Genomic DNA, 19,889 nt, shown 5'->3' on the forward strand with positions numbered 1-19,889 from the left:
ACAGCAGAAGTTTGGTCAATGTCAGACAGTGAGGATAAAAAGGCTTATGTGTCTTTTTAGTGGGTGCATATGAGCTTCTGATGTCACCCACATTGATAAAGGATTTAGGTTATTGCTGAATCAATAAAGTAATACCTGGTTACACCATTGACAGGTTATCATTATTGGCTTCATAACATTTACAATGCTAGAATGATTAAGTTATTGGCAATTACTTCATTATGAGTTGTCATAGACCCTTAAAACGGGCTGTTCATTATCAGTAAATATGTACACCCAGAGCACTGTATCGGTATAAATCCCAGCAGAAGCTCTAACTGCCCAGACAGAGTAACTAGTCGCATGAGTAAAATATATAATAGCAGGGACATCTTTACCACAGAAGGTCATCTGTTCTGTTGCCCCACAGCGGTGCACTTATGCAGTAGTAAATAGCCATAGAACTAGACAGGCGCCAAAGTCGGGCTGCCATTCGAGGAGTTAATGAGGTCTAAAGCAGTGGTAGCTTCGCCGTGGCGAACCCTGCAAGCACACTCCTGGATACAACACATCAAAGTGGACAGCAGCCGCTCAAGTGGCTAATTTGGAGTGTGGCAATCAGGGAACACAACAAACATTGCACCTACTGTGTATCATCGACCTTGACTCAAATGCCAACACACAAACGCACAAACACATGCTCAGAGGGAGAGAGAAAAACAAAGAGGGAGAAGGAGAGAAAAAGCAGACACGCTGCATGGAGCCGTGAGGCATCACATTAGCACACACTGGCCTCCATTTTATCTCCTGTGGTCTTTGTCAGTGTTGCCTTTTTACCAGTTGGGAGTCAGCTGAGACTGGGGGAAATGTTTGTGATGTGTTGGATTTAGAAACACCCCAAGACTCTGACCTTTTGTTTGTCAAGAATGGGGAGGCAGGAGAACAAATGTTTCATTTGTAGTAATGGAATAAAAAAAAAATTAAAAATCAGTTTTCCCAAAAAATGTAGCTGTAAATTACATGTGAGCTGAAATTTGATTTAGTTTTTTTTATCAATGTATCTGAAGTAAATAATTGGGAATCTTGACTGAATATCTCTTCCCTTACTTTTACTCCAAAAGAAAACATGTGCGATGTATAATCATGATGATAAAATAATAATATTAACACATTTTATTTGAAGATGTCTTTCAAAGCACTCAAGGTCACCAAACATCAAATACAGAAGAACTAATAACAGAAAGAAGTGGCTGTAAGCAGAATAAGCAAGTTTGGAGAAGTGAGGTTTAAGCTTAGATTTAAATGAAGACATAGAATCAGAATTACAGGTGAGCTGTGGAAGAGAAGCTCAGAAGATCAGTGAGGTGCACAGGTGCCAAGTTATGGAGAGCTTTGAAGGAGAGAAGGAGAATCTTGAAGTCGATGGATTTTTATGGATAACCAGTGAAGATGTGTCCCTTCGTTCTGGTGATTATATTGTGCTTGGTGTAATTTGCACATGAAGAAACATGCTTGACACATTATTTCTCTTCTCCGGTTCGGTCTTACAGACAACCTGTGCAATGGAAAGTTCCACAAACACCTCCAGGACCTGTACGCCCCTCTGGTGGTGCGATACGTGGACCTGATGGAGTCGTCCATCGCTCAGTCCATCCACAGAGGCTTTGAAAGAGAGTGCTGGGAACCAGTAAAGTAAGAATTTACAGTTTTTTCTTTTATCTTCTCTTATACTCTTTGTAGAGTTACCTACACGTGGCTTACTTCATACAGTTGAGTCCAAAATAATACCAGCTTGTTGGAATCAATTTCATAGCTTTTATTTTTAACTAGATATGTTAAAATGAACGTGTTAATCCTGGATTAACTCAAATTCCTTGTAACAACATACATTTTTTTTGTGTGTGCCATCAACACACAGACCCCTGTACTTTTAGGATTATTTCCGTCACGTGTTTCATTTCCCTCCCATCCTCCTCACGTCCTTTTCCGCACTGCACTGTGCGCCACTCACAGCGGAGAGGAACAGAGACAGGAACCCCAAAATTATTTTACTGTTGTAGACAGAAAAAAAAATGTACCAAAGCAATTATCTTGTGTGTGGTCAATGCTAAACTACTATGAACAACTGTGAATCATGAAAAATAATAAATGCATCAAGCAAATACAGCATGAGAAAGCAGCACAAAAATAACATTTATGCTAACACCACTTTACAGGATGAGTCCTAGTTCTGCATTACACTCTCTATTACATTTCATTCATTGTACTTTTTTGTTTCCCTGTTGTAATCCCACTTTAAATCTGTTACCTATGTTAATTTTACCGCATTACATGTAAAACAAAATCTTGTGTAGTATAGTATGTGCATAAAAAATACTTGTTGAAATTATTTGGAGAATGTGGTACCTTTATACATTTTTCTGTAGAATGGTCATATTTGGTACTGTTGCATTTCTAATAAAAATCTCTAGTGTGTGTTTGCAGACTGTCTTTCAAAGGAGAAGCAGGTTCTCATGGCTTCTCACCTCAGTTTTACCTTTGATAGTTTTTTGTCCTTTGAAAGTTGTTCATTGGAACCAACTTTTGTGGTTGGTTCCAATGAAAATAACATCCACCATGTTATTTTCTACCCTCATTACTGGATTGCTTCAAATTTAAGGATTGTGGATTTTGTTTTCTTACTGCATTTTCTGACTCGCAAGCCTTTGTAGGCTTTATTCCCTGGGGTAGGGTGGCAAGCGTCTTTCCAGGGGTGACTATGGCACCCCCTTGGGGGCGCCACTGCCCAAGAGAATCACTGACAATGGGGTGCCTGTGGCTCTCTATCATTAGCAGAACTGACTGTCAGAACGTGACTGCATTCTGATGAGGTCATTCAGTCATTTGATTCAGTCGTGTTGGCCAAGTTTGGCCAAGAAAACTTGTATCAACGTTTGGTGAGAGCTTGCCAAAAGGCATGAGTGAGACTGCATGATCAAGTGAAAGAAAGTTCTTATGACTGACGAGTGAAAACATGTAGCTTTTTGACCATCAGACAAGATGTGATGACAGCATCATGCTCTGGATACATCTTTGCAGCAGTACCCTGGAAGGCTTGTAAAAGTAGAAGGTAAAATGAGCAATAAAATACTGGGCCGTCCTAGAGGACAGTTTGTTTCCATCGGCAAGAAAACAACTGTTTCAGAGACACAAGACACAACGATCCAGCAACTGCAGCTTCCTACATCCACCATGTTATTTGAAGACAACATGGTGGATATTTAAACTCTAAGCTTCATCACAAAGAAAAGTTTTAAGCCTACTAGTATAAGTAGACCGGCCGTCTGCCTCGTGGACTGGAACTAGGAACTGCTTCCGCAGGAGAGGAGCCTGATGAGTGAGGCTACGCTCACACAGCAGGCAAATCCGACTCAAATATGCTTTTTTTGCCCATATCTTGACTTTTTCAGGCAGTCTGCACAACCCAATTCCAATCTCTTCACCCCCAAAAAAATACGATCTGTACTGCTTCTACATACGGAACTAAAATTATCGATAATTTTAAAAATCCCTGCTGTCTGAACAATTATGCCACTCTGTGCCATTTATGAGACATGCGTCATAATTCTGACGCAGTAAACCAGGATGTCAACGCTGGCTGAAAGTCATGATTATGAAATTATGAAAGATATCTGTGTCACGAAAGTTGATCATATCAGAGTCAGACGTCTCCTGGTTCTGGCTACACATGCAAACAGTCTTCCCTACAGTCAATGCTCCACAAAGCTGCATCGCTGCTTGTGCTTTCTTTTTTACCAGCTTCCTTCATCTCGCTCTGATCTTGTGACGATGACGTTGGCTACTAAAAAACTTTAGAACCGATCTACAGACAGATCCATCCATTATTAGGCCCGAGCAGCTAAGCGCTGCGAAGGCCTATTGTAATCGCGCTGTTTCTTATCAGCCCATTTTTTTCATGGCTCCTAATATGTTTCTAAAAATGTCTTAATTGTGTCTTCAAGTAGGCCTCCACCATTCTCTTGGTCACGTTGCTTTGTGTGCCTCTGTTGCTCCAGGCTTGACTGCAGATCCATGTCTTCTGTTATTCTCTCCACAGGAGCATAGCAAGCACTCTGCTGAGTGTCAACATCCAAATGCCCAAACTACCAAATGTAACAGGACCAAGTGTTAGCCTCCCACAAATACCCAACTTTTCTCCACTCAGTTGGATAACAGCTAATTGTGATTCAGAGTGTGTATTGCTCTTGCAGTGCCGTAGCACGCACACATGTTCTGGGCTATGGAGGGTGAAGCGTGCCAAATTAATAGCAAATTATTTAAATGTGTGAACATTTTGTGTATATAGAAACTATTTGAGATCTTTGAGTTCAGCTCATGAAAAAATGGAAGCAAAAATAAAAGTGTTGTATTTGTGTTTTTGTTCAGTGTATTTGTAGCTCAGGAATGCACAAGTACATTTGTATTTGTTTGATCTCATACATTGACCCCATGATTTTAATGACTTTAATACTGTGAGGATTTGGTTTTTTCTGTGTATCCATTTAGGTTTCTGCGTCTATTGAGTCTCAAGTGTTGTCCTCATTCTGTTCTGCCTGCATTTTGGACTGTTGTGTTTATTTATCATTAAATTCATCATCAGTCACTCTTCAGCCTTAACTTGGGTCTGCTGTGTCTTCCTCACCACTGCATATCATGACAGATACTGCTGTCGGTAATGGTTTTGGCACTCTTCTACATAATCAGAGTTTTATGTGACACTTGAATTTTAATGTCTTAACAAAGAAAAGGTTTTCTTTTAACATCAAAACCTGATTTTAAAAGAAAGTTGAACCCTAAGATCTGTGTAGTTATCAATGTTATCATGTACATTTGTCTTTCCCTGAGTTTCTTCCTGAGTAGTCCTAATCTTTTGTAAATGTATGCGTTGAAGAATGTTTCATTTCTTTTTTCCATCTTCTTCTTGTATGTGAAAAGTTATTGAAAAAAAATCATTCTCACACATTTCCTAAATTTACCTTACATACACAGTGGCTGATGAACAGCTACAATTTAGCTCTAGTTCCTGTTTAATGCGTATGACAGTTTTAATTTGTCAAATTATGCAAATGTGAATGCTTCATCATGCAGATATCTTATTCAGATAAAACCATTGGCTATGAAATTATTCATTTTTGACACTGAAAATTGTAGCTAGACAGGCTTGATGACTTCATTTCATTTTTTACCTTTTTTCTTGCACTTAATATGAATATGAGTACAAATATTATTGTATGAATAGAACAATTGAATAAGCAGGGAATGTTTTTTTGCTGTATCTCAGTCATCAGTTTGGGTTTATATGATTCTGATCTGTGGTTCTGTAGCAATGGCTCAGCAACTTCAGAGGACCTGTTCTGGAAGCTGGACGCTCTGCAGACGTTCATCAGAGATCTCCACTGGCCGGAAGAAGAGTTCGGCAAGCACCTAGAAACCAGGCTGAAGCTGATGTCCAGTGACATGATAGAATCCTGTATAAAACGGTAACCACTTTTTGGACAGGGTATTCATATTGCTAGATTAATGTTTTAGGTCAGAGTTTCTTTTCTTAGCCGACGAGAGAATTGCTAATGCACCACTTGGCCAATAGAAAGGGTCCCACACTCTAATATTTTGTTGGATCACCTTTAGCTTTGATTACAGCACACATTTGCTGTGGCATTGTTTCGAGAAACTTCTGCAATGTCACAAGATTTATTTCCTCCAACGATCCTCCTTCCTTGTCATTCCTCCTCGGCTGTGAGATGCTTATTTGCTTCCTGGAAAGCCTCACAAGAACCAACAACCGCGTTCCGCTGACCTCTCCCTGGCGTCCCCATCCACAACAAACTCAAGTAATCGCTGTACACAATTTTCTAGACATTCGACCATCAGCTCGACCTCATCCGTTCTGTCTCCTTGCAGGGTTTCTGATTCCATGCCTCCAGTTTTTCCCTGGATTTTTCAACATTTATTTGTTTTTATAATAAAGTCTTTGATTTTTACTTGTCTCCTGATGGTGTCTGTGCATGTGGGTCAGAAAACTTAATACCATCATGACAGAAAGACAGTTCCCAACTATCCAGCTGGAGGCTCAGACATATTTATTCATTTAAATTCAGGTGGAGACTTCTTATTTTGGCCAGGGAGTGTGTATACATATACATATAGTCACATATATCTTCATTTACATATATGTGGCTTTGATGTTGAACAGTCATTCCGCCTTTTAAAGGACACGGGCAGCATTTGAGGCCAAGCTGCAGAGAAGCAGCCGGACCACAGATTTCCGCGTGCCTCAGTCCATCTGCACCATGTTTAATGTCATGGTGGATGCCAAGTCCCAGTCGGCCAAACTGTGTGCGGTGGACCTCGGTCAGGAGGTAAGGTTTCCCTTTCCGTTCTCTTCCATCTTCTCCTTTAATATTCTCACTCCAGTTTGAAACTGCTGCTGTGGTGGCTGGAGCACTTTTAAGGGCAAATGCCTACAAAGGTGTAAAAGCATTTTTTTTTATGCGAGATGAACATTTGATTGCTTTTACATTTCTGCTTTTTGTGTAATTTTGCACGTGGCATGCCATTTTCCTTTGCGACGTTTTCTGTTTTCCGTCCCTCTCTACCGTATGGAGTTTGTCAGACAATGGGTAAGTGTGACCAAAATCTAAATGAAACTCCCGAGTCACACCACCCTCTTCCCCGCACCCAGGCCCCCCATTAATTCCCAAATGAATAATTAGTCATCAGTTTTCACTGTCTGTCTTCCTTCACTTGAATTGTTTGGATTTCATTACCATATGTGTAGATAGTATTGAATATACATGGGATGAATGTGAGAGATCTCATGTTTTGCACAGTCTCCAGACTGATACTAATTACTGACGATGAATTCATTATTCCTAAGTCCTTCACAGTTTTGTCAGAGGAAAGAAGTCCTCTTGCAGTGTTTCTACCCCTCTCCGTAAAAGCAGATTATTTTTGCTGAATGAATGTTTCTTAAGTTCTTTTCTCTGTTCTCTTTCCCTTTATGTGAAATAAATATCCGCAGAGCACTTCATTAATTTACATATTTCACCTAAATTTGTATATTTTATTTCTATAATGAATGACTAAAATAAAAGTACCAAGAGAGGTGAGTAATTCACTTTACCCCTTTCTCATTTGCATAACTTAAAACACAACGTTTTTACCAGAGGAATTCATAAAGGTCCCCTCTTATCCTCTGTTCTCCCCCAGTTTGTATTACTACCATCATTGTGGTGGATTAATTAATGGTTATCTAATAATCTAGTTTATACCTATTTAGTTTCATTGCATATAATTTTTATTTAGTATAGAAACAAAAACAATTTTGTAAAAAACATAAGCATTTCTTTTTTAAACACTCAAATATAGCTAAAAAATGTTAAAATGAAAACATAAAATCTTTTGGATAGATGGAGATCTATTGTTTAGAAATTTGCTGAGGAAATAAAAAAAGACACATGGACAGATGTCATTTTTCTTTCAGAAATGTTTATAAATGCAGATAAAATGCCTAATACTGTGTTGTTTTCATCCGCAGAGACAATACCACTCCCAAATCGACCATCTGATTGAGGAGACGGTGAAGGAGATGATTACTCTTTTGGTTGCAAAGGTACAACACCACTGAGCGTGCTTTTAGACCACATAACGTGAGAAAATGAAAGGAAAGACACATTTGTTGGGATTCAAAGCAGTCCCTCAGATGTTTCCTTCTGGTGAATAGCCACGCTGACGAGAGGTTTGAGTACCCTTATCGCTGTTGGGGCTCCATTGTATGGGCCACCGCTTTGTGGTCAGCATCTTCAATGGCAAATTGTCCTAAACGGATGAGGTCACACAAAGCTTGACTCAGTGACTTTGATTGAATTGCAGAACACAAAAAAGACAAACTTGTAAATTTGGACGAGAGAGACCAGGGCTGGGGAGTTCACCGATGAGAACCTGGTGGTCAGGCTTTGGCTTGAGTGGACTCTCTTCCCCTGAGCCCATCAAGTGCAGGTGTTACAAGTTCGGTGGCAGACAATCGAGGGGGGGCACGGAATAAGAGCCTAGGTGTCAAAGGTGCATGGTCTCACCTTCATGCACAGCTGGGACCATGTTGTACTCCAAAGATGCCTCTGTGTTGGACTTCTCTTTCTGATGGAAAACAATTATCCGCAGATATTTTTGTTGAATAAAACTTTAAATCAATTAACATTTAACATTTTTTGTACTTTTCAAATCCTTTGATTATCATGGTTTAATATTTCTCCTGTTTTGCTTTTAGTTTGTGGTCATTCTAGAGAGTGTGTTATCTAAACTCTCTAGATATGATGAAGGGACCCTCTTCTCTTCCTTCTTATCTTTCACAGTAAGTACATCCTTTATTCATTCCTTCTGACAGTATTCATCATCTAAATTTCCATTATTAACATAATTCTTGCAAGCTTATCAGTTGCAGTGAATTTAAAAATCAGCCTGTTGATCGTATGTCACCTTCCTGATCAACTGAAACATTGTAATTTGATAATCAGTCATTTTGGACTCAGAGCTGTTTGGTGTTTCTTGTCATACAGTTTGACCTTTTATGAAGGCGCTCTCACCATGAAATAGCTTAACATCTCAGCTGGATATCTGCAGTATTGTGGGGACAAAACATATTGAATTAGTGAGTGCACGTTTGTTGCTAAATGCACCGCAAGTCACGGCTGCTAGTTCAGCAGGCACTAACCACTGTGCTATGAACAGTCTCAGCATAGTAGCCCTTCCTCTTAAAAGCGGTTTCACAGTTAGAGTAATGATGCTAACCCCTTTCTATGCCTTTCTTTTAAAGGTAAAAGCTGCCTCAAAGTATGTGGATGTACCTGTAAGTATTAATACTTGTATCTGCTTTTTGTGGTAGCCTGTCTTTTAACAAGCAGCTGAACACACACAATGTGAAGAAAACCTAAGCTGTGAAGCCTTAAACTTAAATGGGACAAGAGTAATAACAGCAGCTTTGATTGCTATACATAAGTTGGAAACTGTGACTTTAGAGTTAGGAGTTTGTCCTGCAAGACAGGTTGTCGGTGTTCTATCAGTGCTACCTCGTCAGATTTTCCCACCGTGACGTAGCATCGATGTGCGCATTACCACAAGGTAGGACGGATTTACGGGTAGCACAAATAAGCGGAACACCATAACTGACTTGGTCCAGCTAGTTCTACCCCTGAAGTAGGTATGAAAATCTGAGAACAGACGGGCAGAGCCGATCTGGATCTACTAATGGAAAATGAATCGGACCGGGACCGAACCAGGACCAAACCGGGACCTAACTGCTTAGAGGCAGTCTAGTGGAAAAACATATAAAGGGAACACTTTCGATAATGTAGCTCGAATTAGGTCCAGCATGGAGGAACTTGAAGCGAATATTTTTGATAACTCGGAAAGCTCAACTGAATCAAAACGTTCCAAAGAGACCAGGTTCTACAGTTACATTCAGGATAACGCCAAAAGTTTTATTTTTAGCAGAATCAATTTTACTTATGAAAAAATTATTATATTGTACTAGATGAAAATATTCTCCATAGAAGTTTGATCACAAATTTTTCATATTTCTTTATTTTGTTTTATTTTATACATATAAAATAAAAAAAAATTGTGTATATATAAAATATACATTTTTATTTTTTTTTAGGAAATTCACATATGCAACTAAGACGCTCCTTAAGAACGTTGCAGTTTAGTAAATCCAGTTCTAGAGTGATGTCTTGAAAACTTCTGTAGAACTGAAAATCTCAGTGATCGAAGGGAATGTCCTCCTAAGCAGTTCTCATTGCATGTTTGTGTTTTTTTTTTTCCCCATTGTGCATGTGTAAATATTTGACCGTGATTTCACATGGAAAACCAAAATCCAGATGGTAGCTTTTGTCATATTTCTTTTTTGTCAAACGTCCCCATGTTTCCTACCCAAATGACAATTCATTTGCATGTGGCCAGACACTGGCAGACAGCCATGCCTCGTGCTTCTCTCTTTCAGTGCAACATACATCACGAGTCAGTGTTGGACAACACATGCCACTTCTGCTGTCAGGTTGGCGCTGAGGATTTGTGCATTTGACTGTGTTCACATCAGATTTCCATTCGCTGCCAACACTTCGGCCATTGCAACAAATTTTAAATTAATGCCTTGCAAATAGGCACTGTGTATGCTAGCAGGGGCTCACAGTTTCTGGCCTTGCATGCAAATCGTGTTACAGTTGTATCCCTGATGCATGAAAAGAGAGTTTTGCTGACAAAATTACTTCTTTTGATGTGTCCACACAGGTTTGATTAGCAAAGGCTTTTCATAAGAGGAATCCCAGATTTAAATGAAGTAATACGGTCTATTGTAGTGAGGTGTTCAGCGATGAATTCGTCCTCGATGTTCAGTGGTGTTTTCAAAGTCGGTCCTTGAGGGCCGGCATCCGGCATGTTTTAGTTCTCTCCCTGGTTTAACGCACCTGGATCAAATGATGGCTCTGCAGAAGGCCTAAGAAGAACATTGACATGCTGTAAAGGTTGTTACTACCACCAGGGAGGGAACTAAAACATGCAGGGTGCCGGCCCTCGAAGACCGACTTTGAACACCACTGTTCAAAGTTGGTCTTTTGTCAGGATTTAGGGTTCCGGGTATTGTGCAAATTGAATTTAGGTTCATGCGTAGTTTTAGGCACGTTCAGGAAATAAGTAAAGCCTTTCTCTAAACAAAGACAAGTCGATACAGTATCCTGAACTTGTGTGGTCTGCAAAAGCAAATAATAGATTCTATGCAGATTTTTTGACTTGTTGTGGAAGGTTGGGATTCAAGAAAAGAGAACTGTTTTGGTACAGAAGTTAGAGTTAAATGTTGGGGAATCATCCAGCAGTCTGAGTGAGGGCTCAGAATTTTGTTTGTTGCAGAAAAACATCCCAAGTAAACAAATACTCATATTTTTTGTTGGTAGGGTTCATTTCTTGGTTAGCAAGACCAGGCTGTCTTCCTTCCATCAATCCATCGTCTTTGGCTTCTCTAATATCACCATGAGTTGGTGACAGTTCCAGGGAGGTTAAATTGGTAAAAGGTTTTTTATCTAAGAAAAACACATCAGGTTGCATCAACTATCCTGCAGTGTTCACGCCTCCTGAATGAGCATGGGTTAGATGGGTTAGATTTGAGCAATTCCATGTGTCGATATGGTTCTTTTTCAGCCCATACCTAAATTCAACTGAGAATCCGGGGCAGCACTAGAAAACTGATTTGCACAGATCCTCTCCATTAGACCTGAAAGAAATGACAAATTACAAAGAAGAATGGAGGAACAAAAAATATCTGAAGATATGTGAAACTTGTAGAGATGCTGTGTTTCAGTGTGTTCACATCAACATATTTAGTGTTTAAAGAAATTGTTCTGGTCAAGAGATGGTAGTAAATTTATGTCAACCAGGGGAGGTGACTGACTGAGCAGTTTGTTGCAAAGGTGTATTTAAACTGACATGCAAAAACTGAAAGTCAGCCAGACTTTTTTGTCAAGATACAGCATGAGATATAAGTGATGAATATTAGTCCATGTACAGAGCCTTGTGTAACTGGAACTACCTGGTTAATGAAAAAGATTTGTACTCAAATGAGTTCCCTGAAAAATCAGCTTCATGCCAACCTGTTGTCATTCTGTCTTCTCAGCCTCTGTAGAGTAATTTTGTTTTACTGCAACACTGAGACCGAGCGGGACCAGCATAGAAACAAGTCTATTTTTGCTGCAATGATATCGTCAGGAAATTTTCACAGCTTTTTCGGTGTAATGATGCATTAAAATATAGCATGCATTAAAACCTCCAGATTATTTTGTTAAAAATGTTCACTCAACTAATTGGCTAGGATTTCTGTTTTATCTGTTTTTTTTAATAGCATTTTAATTAAACCACCTTTGAAAGTATGAGGTACATATCCATTTCCCTAAGGATAAATTAATTAGATCCAAAAAAAAGGAGTGTTAATCAAATATCGGATGTGTGTTTATTTTAAAAAAAGGAAAAGAACATCGAGCTTTAAGTGCATCTTCATCTCCATCTGTGTTTGTCTTTATTTGCTGTCTTGCAGAAGCCAGGGATGGATGTCGCAGACTGCTATGTCACCTTTGTTCGTCATTCCCAGGACATGCTGCGCGAGAAGGTCAACGAGGAGATTTACGTCGAGAGACTTTTTGACGTACGTAAGCAGCAACGCCTGCTTTCTGTACAAATCCACACCCACACTTTACTCAGCAACCGAGTTATGAATGATAGAAATATCGAAATACTTTTGTGAAGCTTTTTTTATAAGCTCTTATATTAAAACAAGCACATTTTGGTTGAATTTTTCTCTTTACTTTCACTCAAATTTGACCATTTCTTAAATGAAAGTTACAGTGCAGGCAATTTTCAGCAAGAAACATAGTGTAGAAGTGGCTCATTACAGGTCAAATGTTAGCAACTGGGTAAAACTGGGTTGTAAAACTTTACAACATTCCTACTGAAAAGGGCCAGCAGCTCTAAATGTCCTTTTAAGTCGACTGAATATGTAAAGTTGTTCACCTTAATAAATGGGTGACATGTATCAAACAGTGGGTCTGTGGCAGCTGCCTTCAGGGGGAGTTTAAAAAAAAACGGAAACTGTAACTACTGGCCATGACAGCCAAACATCTGAAATCACGCAGTACTTCGGTGTATTGACTGCAAGAAATAATGTTTCATCAAAATGTTCATGTTGGAACATGTGAACCTTAACTCAGCAGCTTTATGTAGAGAACCGTGCACAAAACATAATTCAGCTTTAGTTAGTGTGTGCTAACGTTGAAACTAGTTCCTGTGAAGGCTGAGCTTCCCTGCAGCTCTTCTCAAACTGTATGTTCATCGGCCTGCCTCTTTCCATGTGTAGCTGTGTTGAATTTAGGCCTTAGGTTTGTGCCTCTCTCATTTTGTCTCAGTCCCTGTTTGTGTGACTGTTGTTGATGGAGAGGTGTCTGACACTTGACCGCTGTCTTGCCATGTAGCCTTTTTTTCCCCTCACCTAGGAGACTGCTGCTGAAATTTGTGTTCGCTTTAGTTTCTTTGTTGTCATTCCAGATCAGTTCTTCCCTCAGCACCAAAGAGGCGTGTGAAGGTGTCAGCAACTGCTCTCTGCGGCCCTGTTGTGCTTTTTTACAATCCATTCTTTTTTCAGATGTTTTTCTTTTTCTTCCCTTTTTCCTTTTGTCTGGTTCAACATGGCAGGAACAATATGAGATTAGCATTTAAGTCAAGTCATGTGGGCTTTTATAAGCCTGTTAAATGACTGCTAAAAGCATTTTTGGTTTCATCGCTCTGTACAAAGTTGAATTAAATTGAATCTAATTTAATGGAAACTAATTGCCAGAACAACATATATATAATCTTCCGTAGTGATGTTATATCTACATATTACATGACAGTCAAGTTGTTCACTAAAATATCAATATTAAAATAAGTCTTTACTTTTAAATGTCATCACACTTTTTTTTATTCAACACTTTAACTTCTTCAACCGTATTCAAAATATTTAATGTTTGTCAAATTATGACTAAAATTCACTAAGATTGGTCAGCTTTTAAATCCAGCAATGTAGTAAAACCAAGTTGGGATCAGAAAAGTCGACCGAGTCTTAATCTAAACATTTATGGAAGCAATATATAATATATCTGGTAAGGCTTTTTCTATCACTATGATTATAATTATCATTTTCATTAGTAACTAAGTATTCATTCTTATATATTGAGTTACTGAATGTGTTTACTTGGAGAATTGCACCAAGTCTTGGTTCATTGTTAGGACACACTAAGAATCTGTGCCTTCCCAGTGGGGACATTGTGACAGCTTAGGATGCAGTAAAACTCTGTTTCTGAACACCAACAATGTGTAATTTGCCGCTCAGGTTTTCCACATGGGAAAATGTCCAGTTGAAAATGGCTGTGGTCTAAATACTCCACTCCTTTACAGGATGTATTAGAGAGATATTCAGCTTATAAGAGAGAAATACAGAATAAAAGACATGACTTCTTAATATCTCTCCATCTCAAATGTGGATAAGTTGCAACAAATGAGCATTAACATCTACCATCACATGACATCACTTTCAGCAGTTTTCTGTCTGTTTGGGTGTCTTTAAAATAGGGTCAACATGGTCTCCCACTAATCCTTGGGAACTTATTCCCTCCCTCTGTATTTTTTTATTTTTTTTACTAACCAAATGAACACCTACCTCCTGAGCTGTCGTTACCCAAAGGTTTAAAAAAAACAACAACATGCTTAGAAAACAGTTTTTGCTCAACATTTTACAATCTATTCTGACTTTTCAAGACTGGATCTGTTTTTAGCCAGCAGAATACCCATCTTGTCACCGACTGACAAGATTAAAGTTTTTAAAGCCGTAGTGCAGAATAAGAGGGTGCCGTACAAAAGAGATTATATTTCTAATCACATCAAGACAGTAAGTCCTCAAACAGCCGTTTACTTCACTCATTCCTACTAAGTCGGACTTGTTTTCTGTGTGTCGTCACACTCGGCTCTGGAAAACTGGAAAGAATATATTAACTTGAGCGTTCATGTTTCCATAAAACTAAAAGTTCAAGAATGGAGCTCAGACACTGAAGATCAGCGATGCTGGCAACGCGTTGCTCTAATATGACTACTATTACTATTTCCAAACCAGTAATCAAATTAAAGTTACTTAAACAAGTCACTGTGCATTTCTATTTTTATCATCTTTCTTTGTAAACTGATATTTTTTCAGTCTTCTTGCGTCGTGTTAAGTGGCGTCACAAATCACATCATCAGCATAGCTCACATCTATTGGGGATAATTTTGCTGGATGTCGGCGCAGAGATACTAAACGCTCTCATTGACCATAACAGGTTGTTACTGTGTAGTCCGTTCTGTGGTGAACTGCAGACGCAAGCAGTGCAGATTAGGGCCAACCCCCGATTTGCACACCACGTTTACACTGCATCACACCTCCATTCTGTAAAATTTGTACAAAGCATTTAGTACCACACACAACAACAGAGGGAGGAAAGAGATCATGCTTTTAGCTGGACATGCCATCACTGTTTTGAGTTTGTATCAGCTAAAGATGATGGTATTAATGTTTGCTGAACATTCTGTGCTGGTGACAAAGTCCTACCTAACTTCAGAAACACTGTCAAATTTGAAAATAAAACAAAAACATTTTGAGTCGCAGCAGGCAAACAGAGAAAGTTAAACCAGGTACTGCGAGGAAGAGAGCTGCGACTAACGGCGGACGCTCCCGGCATTTTGTATTTGTAAAAAACAATACAAAAAAGAAATGTGGTCTTTACTTAATTTTTCATCAAAATACATTTTCCTTAGGAAACATTTTTTAAGATAAACATGAGATGTCAGATGAAATATTGTTAATCCACCTCCAATAAAGTGAGTATTTGTAAGACTCACTTTATTGATGAGAATGGGGGCTGGATTATGAGACTCTAGGTAAATTAAATTAACTCTAACCATGTCTTGCTGCCATTGTCTATACTGTGTGTCACTTTATTTAGGCTTTTGTCATGCACTTAGTGTCAGCCACAGTAAGGTCATTGTTTTAAAAGAGTCTATTAGTGCCAATTTATGTGTCAGTGCTCCCATCAGGCTGACGGGTGTGCGGTGTAAGACTGAATCTTTTCAAAGCAGCATGTGTGGGGATGCAGGCAGATTGGCCTTAAATATTCTTTCAGAGATTCCAGAGTGAAGGAGGGGCACATCGGAGGAGATTTTTTTAAAACAAGTTTTTGGGGAAGTGTGTGTGTCTGATTGTGTGTTATTTGTGTTATTTGGAGTAGGTGTGCATGTGAGTGTGTGTACTTGTATATACCACGTGTAGGGGACCACTTTCACAACATTTACCAACAACAGGAGGTCATTTGTGTAAAGTGAGGACTTTTTCCCAGTCCTCACTTTATCTTGCAGTTCTGCTGTGCTCCACTAGTTAGATTTAGAGGTAAGCTATGAATTAAGCTTTGATGGGGTTAGAAATAGACTGGTAATGGTTAGGGCTGAGGAAAATATTTGGGTGGTTAGTCATAAATGCAGACACTAAAATGAGTGGAAGTCTGTATAGAAGTACAATGATGTGTGTGTGTGTGTGTGTGTGTGTGTGTGTGTGTGTGTGTGCGTGTGCGTGGACGTGTTTTGAAAGTGATAGGAAGAGAGAGAGATGTCCAAGGATGACTCATCCTTTCATCGGCAGCTTAGAAATGTGTTAATCCAATCATTCCACTATATATTTTGCAGTTTTGTGAGATTGCTCTGAAAACAGGTGTGTGAGGCACAATGATTAAACCCTAAATGCGCCTCTGAAATCCCCTTAGCTGCTATGAAGTTGTTTTCTTTGTGATCTATCATATCCCAAGGTCTTTTTTTTTTTTTGTGAAATTTTGTCTCTGAACTGAACAGCTTTCATCCACTGATTAACAAAAAGAGAGGACAAATACACTGGTCACATTTTAAAATGATACTTTGCACTCTTGTGTCCTAAGGTAGGAGTCAGTGATGTTTTTCAAAGGCTTTTGAAGTTGAAACCTGCTTAACTTCACATGTCGAATCTGTGAGAGCACTCTAGCTTGATTTTGTCAGAAATAAAAATACTTTGCAACAATACCGCGTTATCAGTGACGGAGGATGGAGCTCATTCAGCAGCAGAGCAGGAAGTAGGGATTTGTCCTGGAACTGGTGGGTTGCTGGTCCGAAACTGCTGTAGTCAGTCTGCCTACAGCTGTGGCTACAATGTAGCTCATCGCCATCAGCGTGTGAAAGAATTGGTGAATAACTGAATGTGGTGTGAAGCACATTGGAGTCTTCGGACTTGATAAAGTGCTAAACAATTTGTGTGACATTCTAGATGTCTTAATATTGAATCAGATACCCGAAACATGTACAGTTTGCAACCTTTATTTGTTTTACTGCAGTTTTTCATTGGAGAGAAAAAGAATGTTAGTCAGGTTTTGGAAGAAGTTTGATTTCTTTCTTATAGTAATTTCTTTCTTTGACCTAATTATCAGTGCTGTGGTTTTTTGGCTACTATTTAAAGGTTTATGATGATGATGACTTGCAATAATTCTCTAAAGCTGTGTGTGTCTATAACTCATTTACATGTGTCAAAAGCATAGGCAAAAAATAGATTTTGTTTTTGTCTGCTGCACCCTCACTTGCTCTCAAAACGGTGGCCAGAGAGGCTCAGATTAAAGCAGATGTACTTAAATTGATGGGGGTGGTGGGGTGGGGCGGAATTTAGCATTGCACAGACTGGGGATTGCTGATTAAAAAAAAAAAAAAAAAGCTCTGCATTTAGTCTGAGCCAAATCCAGCCTCACACTGATACACCACAGCTGTAAAACTGATACCCCTCCCTCCTCCACCCCTCGCAATCATCTCAGTGTGCAAGCCAAGCAGGTAGGGTAAATGCAGAGGGGAAAAAAAAGCAAGTTAAGAATGAGGAATACACAGATGAGGCTGTTGGCCAGTAAATCTTTGAGCCACCTTGTCCCTCCCCCTCCTCTCCCCTTTGCCTCCCGCCCCCTGGAGTTGCAGATACTGGGATTACATCAGTCAATTATACACTTAATCTGTCTTTGCCCAGAGAGGATTAGGAGTGCGGCTCATTGATTGATTTGAAGTATTTCCGTTGACCTTGGATGGTTATCAGACTCGCAAGTGTGGCAAAATTGCACTTGTGCATTAAATCACTTTCGGTTGCTGATGCTCCCGCTTGTCTCGCTGCGTTCGCCGACTCGATGCGTGCCACGGAGCAGAAGGGGTCAGATCAAGTTTCAGACGGGACAATTAAAGGTTGTCGTTTCTCCTGCTGCTCTGGTTGTGCCGGGGTCGGCGTCGGGGGGTTGATAATTACTGGGTGGTGTGGCACAGAATGCCAGCAGACAGTCGACTGCCGTCACTTGGCTGTCCGGGGACGCTTCACCGCTTCACTGTCTTCTGAACTGCCAGCTCCCAGCAAAGAGAACAATTTTATAAAACTGATGTCACATCACTTGACTTCACTCGTATTTGAAAATACAGAACACATCATTGGACACCCTTATCTCAGCGATAAGGCAAAGTTGCACTTAAAGTTGTTTTAAAAGTCCATTAAAATTGTCAACTTTGAATTAAAAGTGTCATTATTTACCAAATGACACTTCATGACAACAGTCATAAACATTCATAAAGACTCCTTCATTTCCATAGCATGTTATGTATGTCATGTTTATGACAGTGTCATGTCAGTCTTATGCACACCCCAAATAAAGTGTCACCACAGAATTATAATTCTTAAATCTGAAAAGCTATATATTTCTTTTTATCTAATTTTGTTTATGATGAACCCAAAAAGCACATATGTTGTTTCCTGTACTTTATTTAACTTTCTCACAGGGAGCCATTCTTTCCACTGGCTCCCTGTAGCTCAGAGAATAGACTTTAAAATACTGTTTATTAGTTTATAAATCACTGAACGCCTTAGCACCAAAGTACATCAATTATCTGTTGTTGTTGTATCAACCTTCTAGACCTCTTTAGGTCTTCTGGTTCTAGTCTACTCTTCATCCTCAGAATAAACAACTTGCTCCGAAGTTTCAGCATATCCACTCGTCTGATGGCTTCAACCGTTTTTTCATGGAGAAGCAAAATTCAGTTTTCATGCTCCTTTTATCTGCAACAAACTTCCAGAAATGTTTGTTGCTTTAAATGAAGGCTAAGAACTCATTTGCTTATAACTGCCTTTGACTAATAATAGGTGGAACATCATGAGTTTTAATCCGGATTATAACTTTTTATAACTTCTCTTTATTTGCTTCTGCGATGTGTGGTTCTCTGTTTATTGTGTTATGTTTTTGACTTTAATTGACATGTTGAAAAAGTGTCCTGTAAATACCACAGAGGCTTTTATATGTATCATCTCCCTCATCTCCTCTCCTGGGGTTTAGCCAATCATCTGCAAGAAAAATGAATGACGCTCCAGGATTGGCTGCTTTGCAAACGCCAGCCAGTAGAATGTAATATTTCACCTTTTCCAGCTGCATTAACTTTCCCATGAATAATATGGAGTTAAATTTTACGTGAAACTCTTTGAATGAGTGAATCCACAAATACTGAACAACTGGATATGGAAACAGTTGTTCAGTATCTGTGTATAGCTTAAGATTTAACCATTTAGCTTTACGAAATGCAGCAATGAATCAAAGTGTTCTTAAATTTTAGACCTGAACAGAATGACTTTTTTTGTTTTGTTTTTCGCACCTGTGATTAATTAATTGTCTCCTATTAAAATTATCACTGTAACGAGATTACATCACCAAACAGCAGAAAAAAATGTGTAATAGGCTGAGTTTACAACAACAAAGAAAACATATCCAGCTGTTAGACTGTATGTGGCTATTCAAAACAATCACAAAAGGTTTCACTTCCATTTAATGAAGTCTCTAAGCAGCTTAGTGTGTTTTGTAATTACTGAGAGAATGCATTTTGTTTTCTGCCGTCGTTTTTCTTTAGGGGAGGGGGGTGCAGCTAAATCCTCCGCTAGTATTCCCAGATCTGCGCTGCTGCGAGGAAGCGGCTAAGAACACTAAAACCTTGATCACCCCGAGAGGAGGAAAATACAAGTTTAATGGCAACTTATCCTTTGTCGCGCTCCCACTCGTTTATTGATGCGGGCAGGCGGGATGAATTGATCGAAGACACACATGTCATCTCTTCGGTCTCTATCACCCTTTCACAGTTCCCCTCCATTCCTCTTCCCTCTGCCTTATTAAAAAGGGTGGTACGGTGGCATTTGTTTGATTAACTTGTCTGACAAAAGTGACAGCTGCTCATGGGTGTATGTGGATGAGTGG

General features: G+C 39.3%; 1 protein-coding gene across 5 annotated transcripts in view; it reads left to right on the forward strand.

Moving 5' to 3' along the window:
* Window positions 1-19,889, forward strand: part of cadpsa (Ca2+-dependent activator protein for secretion a) — an 89,912-nt gene that overhangs the window by 55,393 nt on the left and 14,630 nt on the right. For all 5 annotated transcript variants that reach the window (XM_016680622.1, XM_016680624.1, XM_016680621.1 and 2 more), the window contains 7 exons: window positions 1,530-1,671; window positions 5,343-5,498; window positions 6,230-6,377; window positions 7,556-7,630; window positions 8,285-8,368; window positions 8,831-8,863; window positions 12,095-12,202. In XM_016680622.1, coding sequence (XP_016536108.1) covers window positions 1,530-1,671; window positions 5,343-5,498; window positions 6,230-6,377; window positions 7,556-7,630; window positions 8,285-8,368; window positions 8,831-8,863; window positions 12,095-12,202 — 746 coding nt within the window. The remainder of the gene's footprint in view (window positions 1-1,529; window positions 1,672-5,342; window positions 5,499-6,229; window positions 6,378-7,555; window positions 7,631-8,284; window positions 8,369-8,830; window positions 8,864-12,094; window positions 12,203-19,889) is intronic.

This window comes from Poecilia formosa, unplaced genomic scaffold, assembly GCF_000485575.1.
Source record: "Poecilia formosa unplaced genomic scaffold, Poecilia_formosa-5.1.2 Scaffold249, whole genome shotgun sequence".
NCBI lineage: Eukaryota > Metazoa > Chordata > Actinopteri > Cyprinodontiformes > Poeciliidae > Poecilia > Poecilia formosa.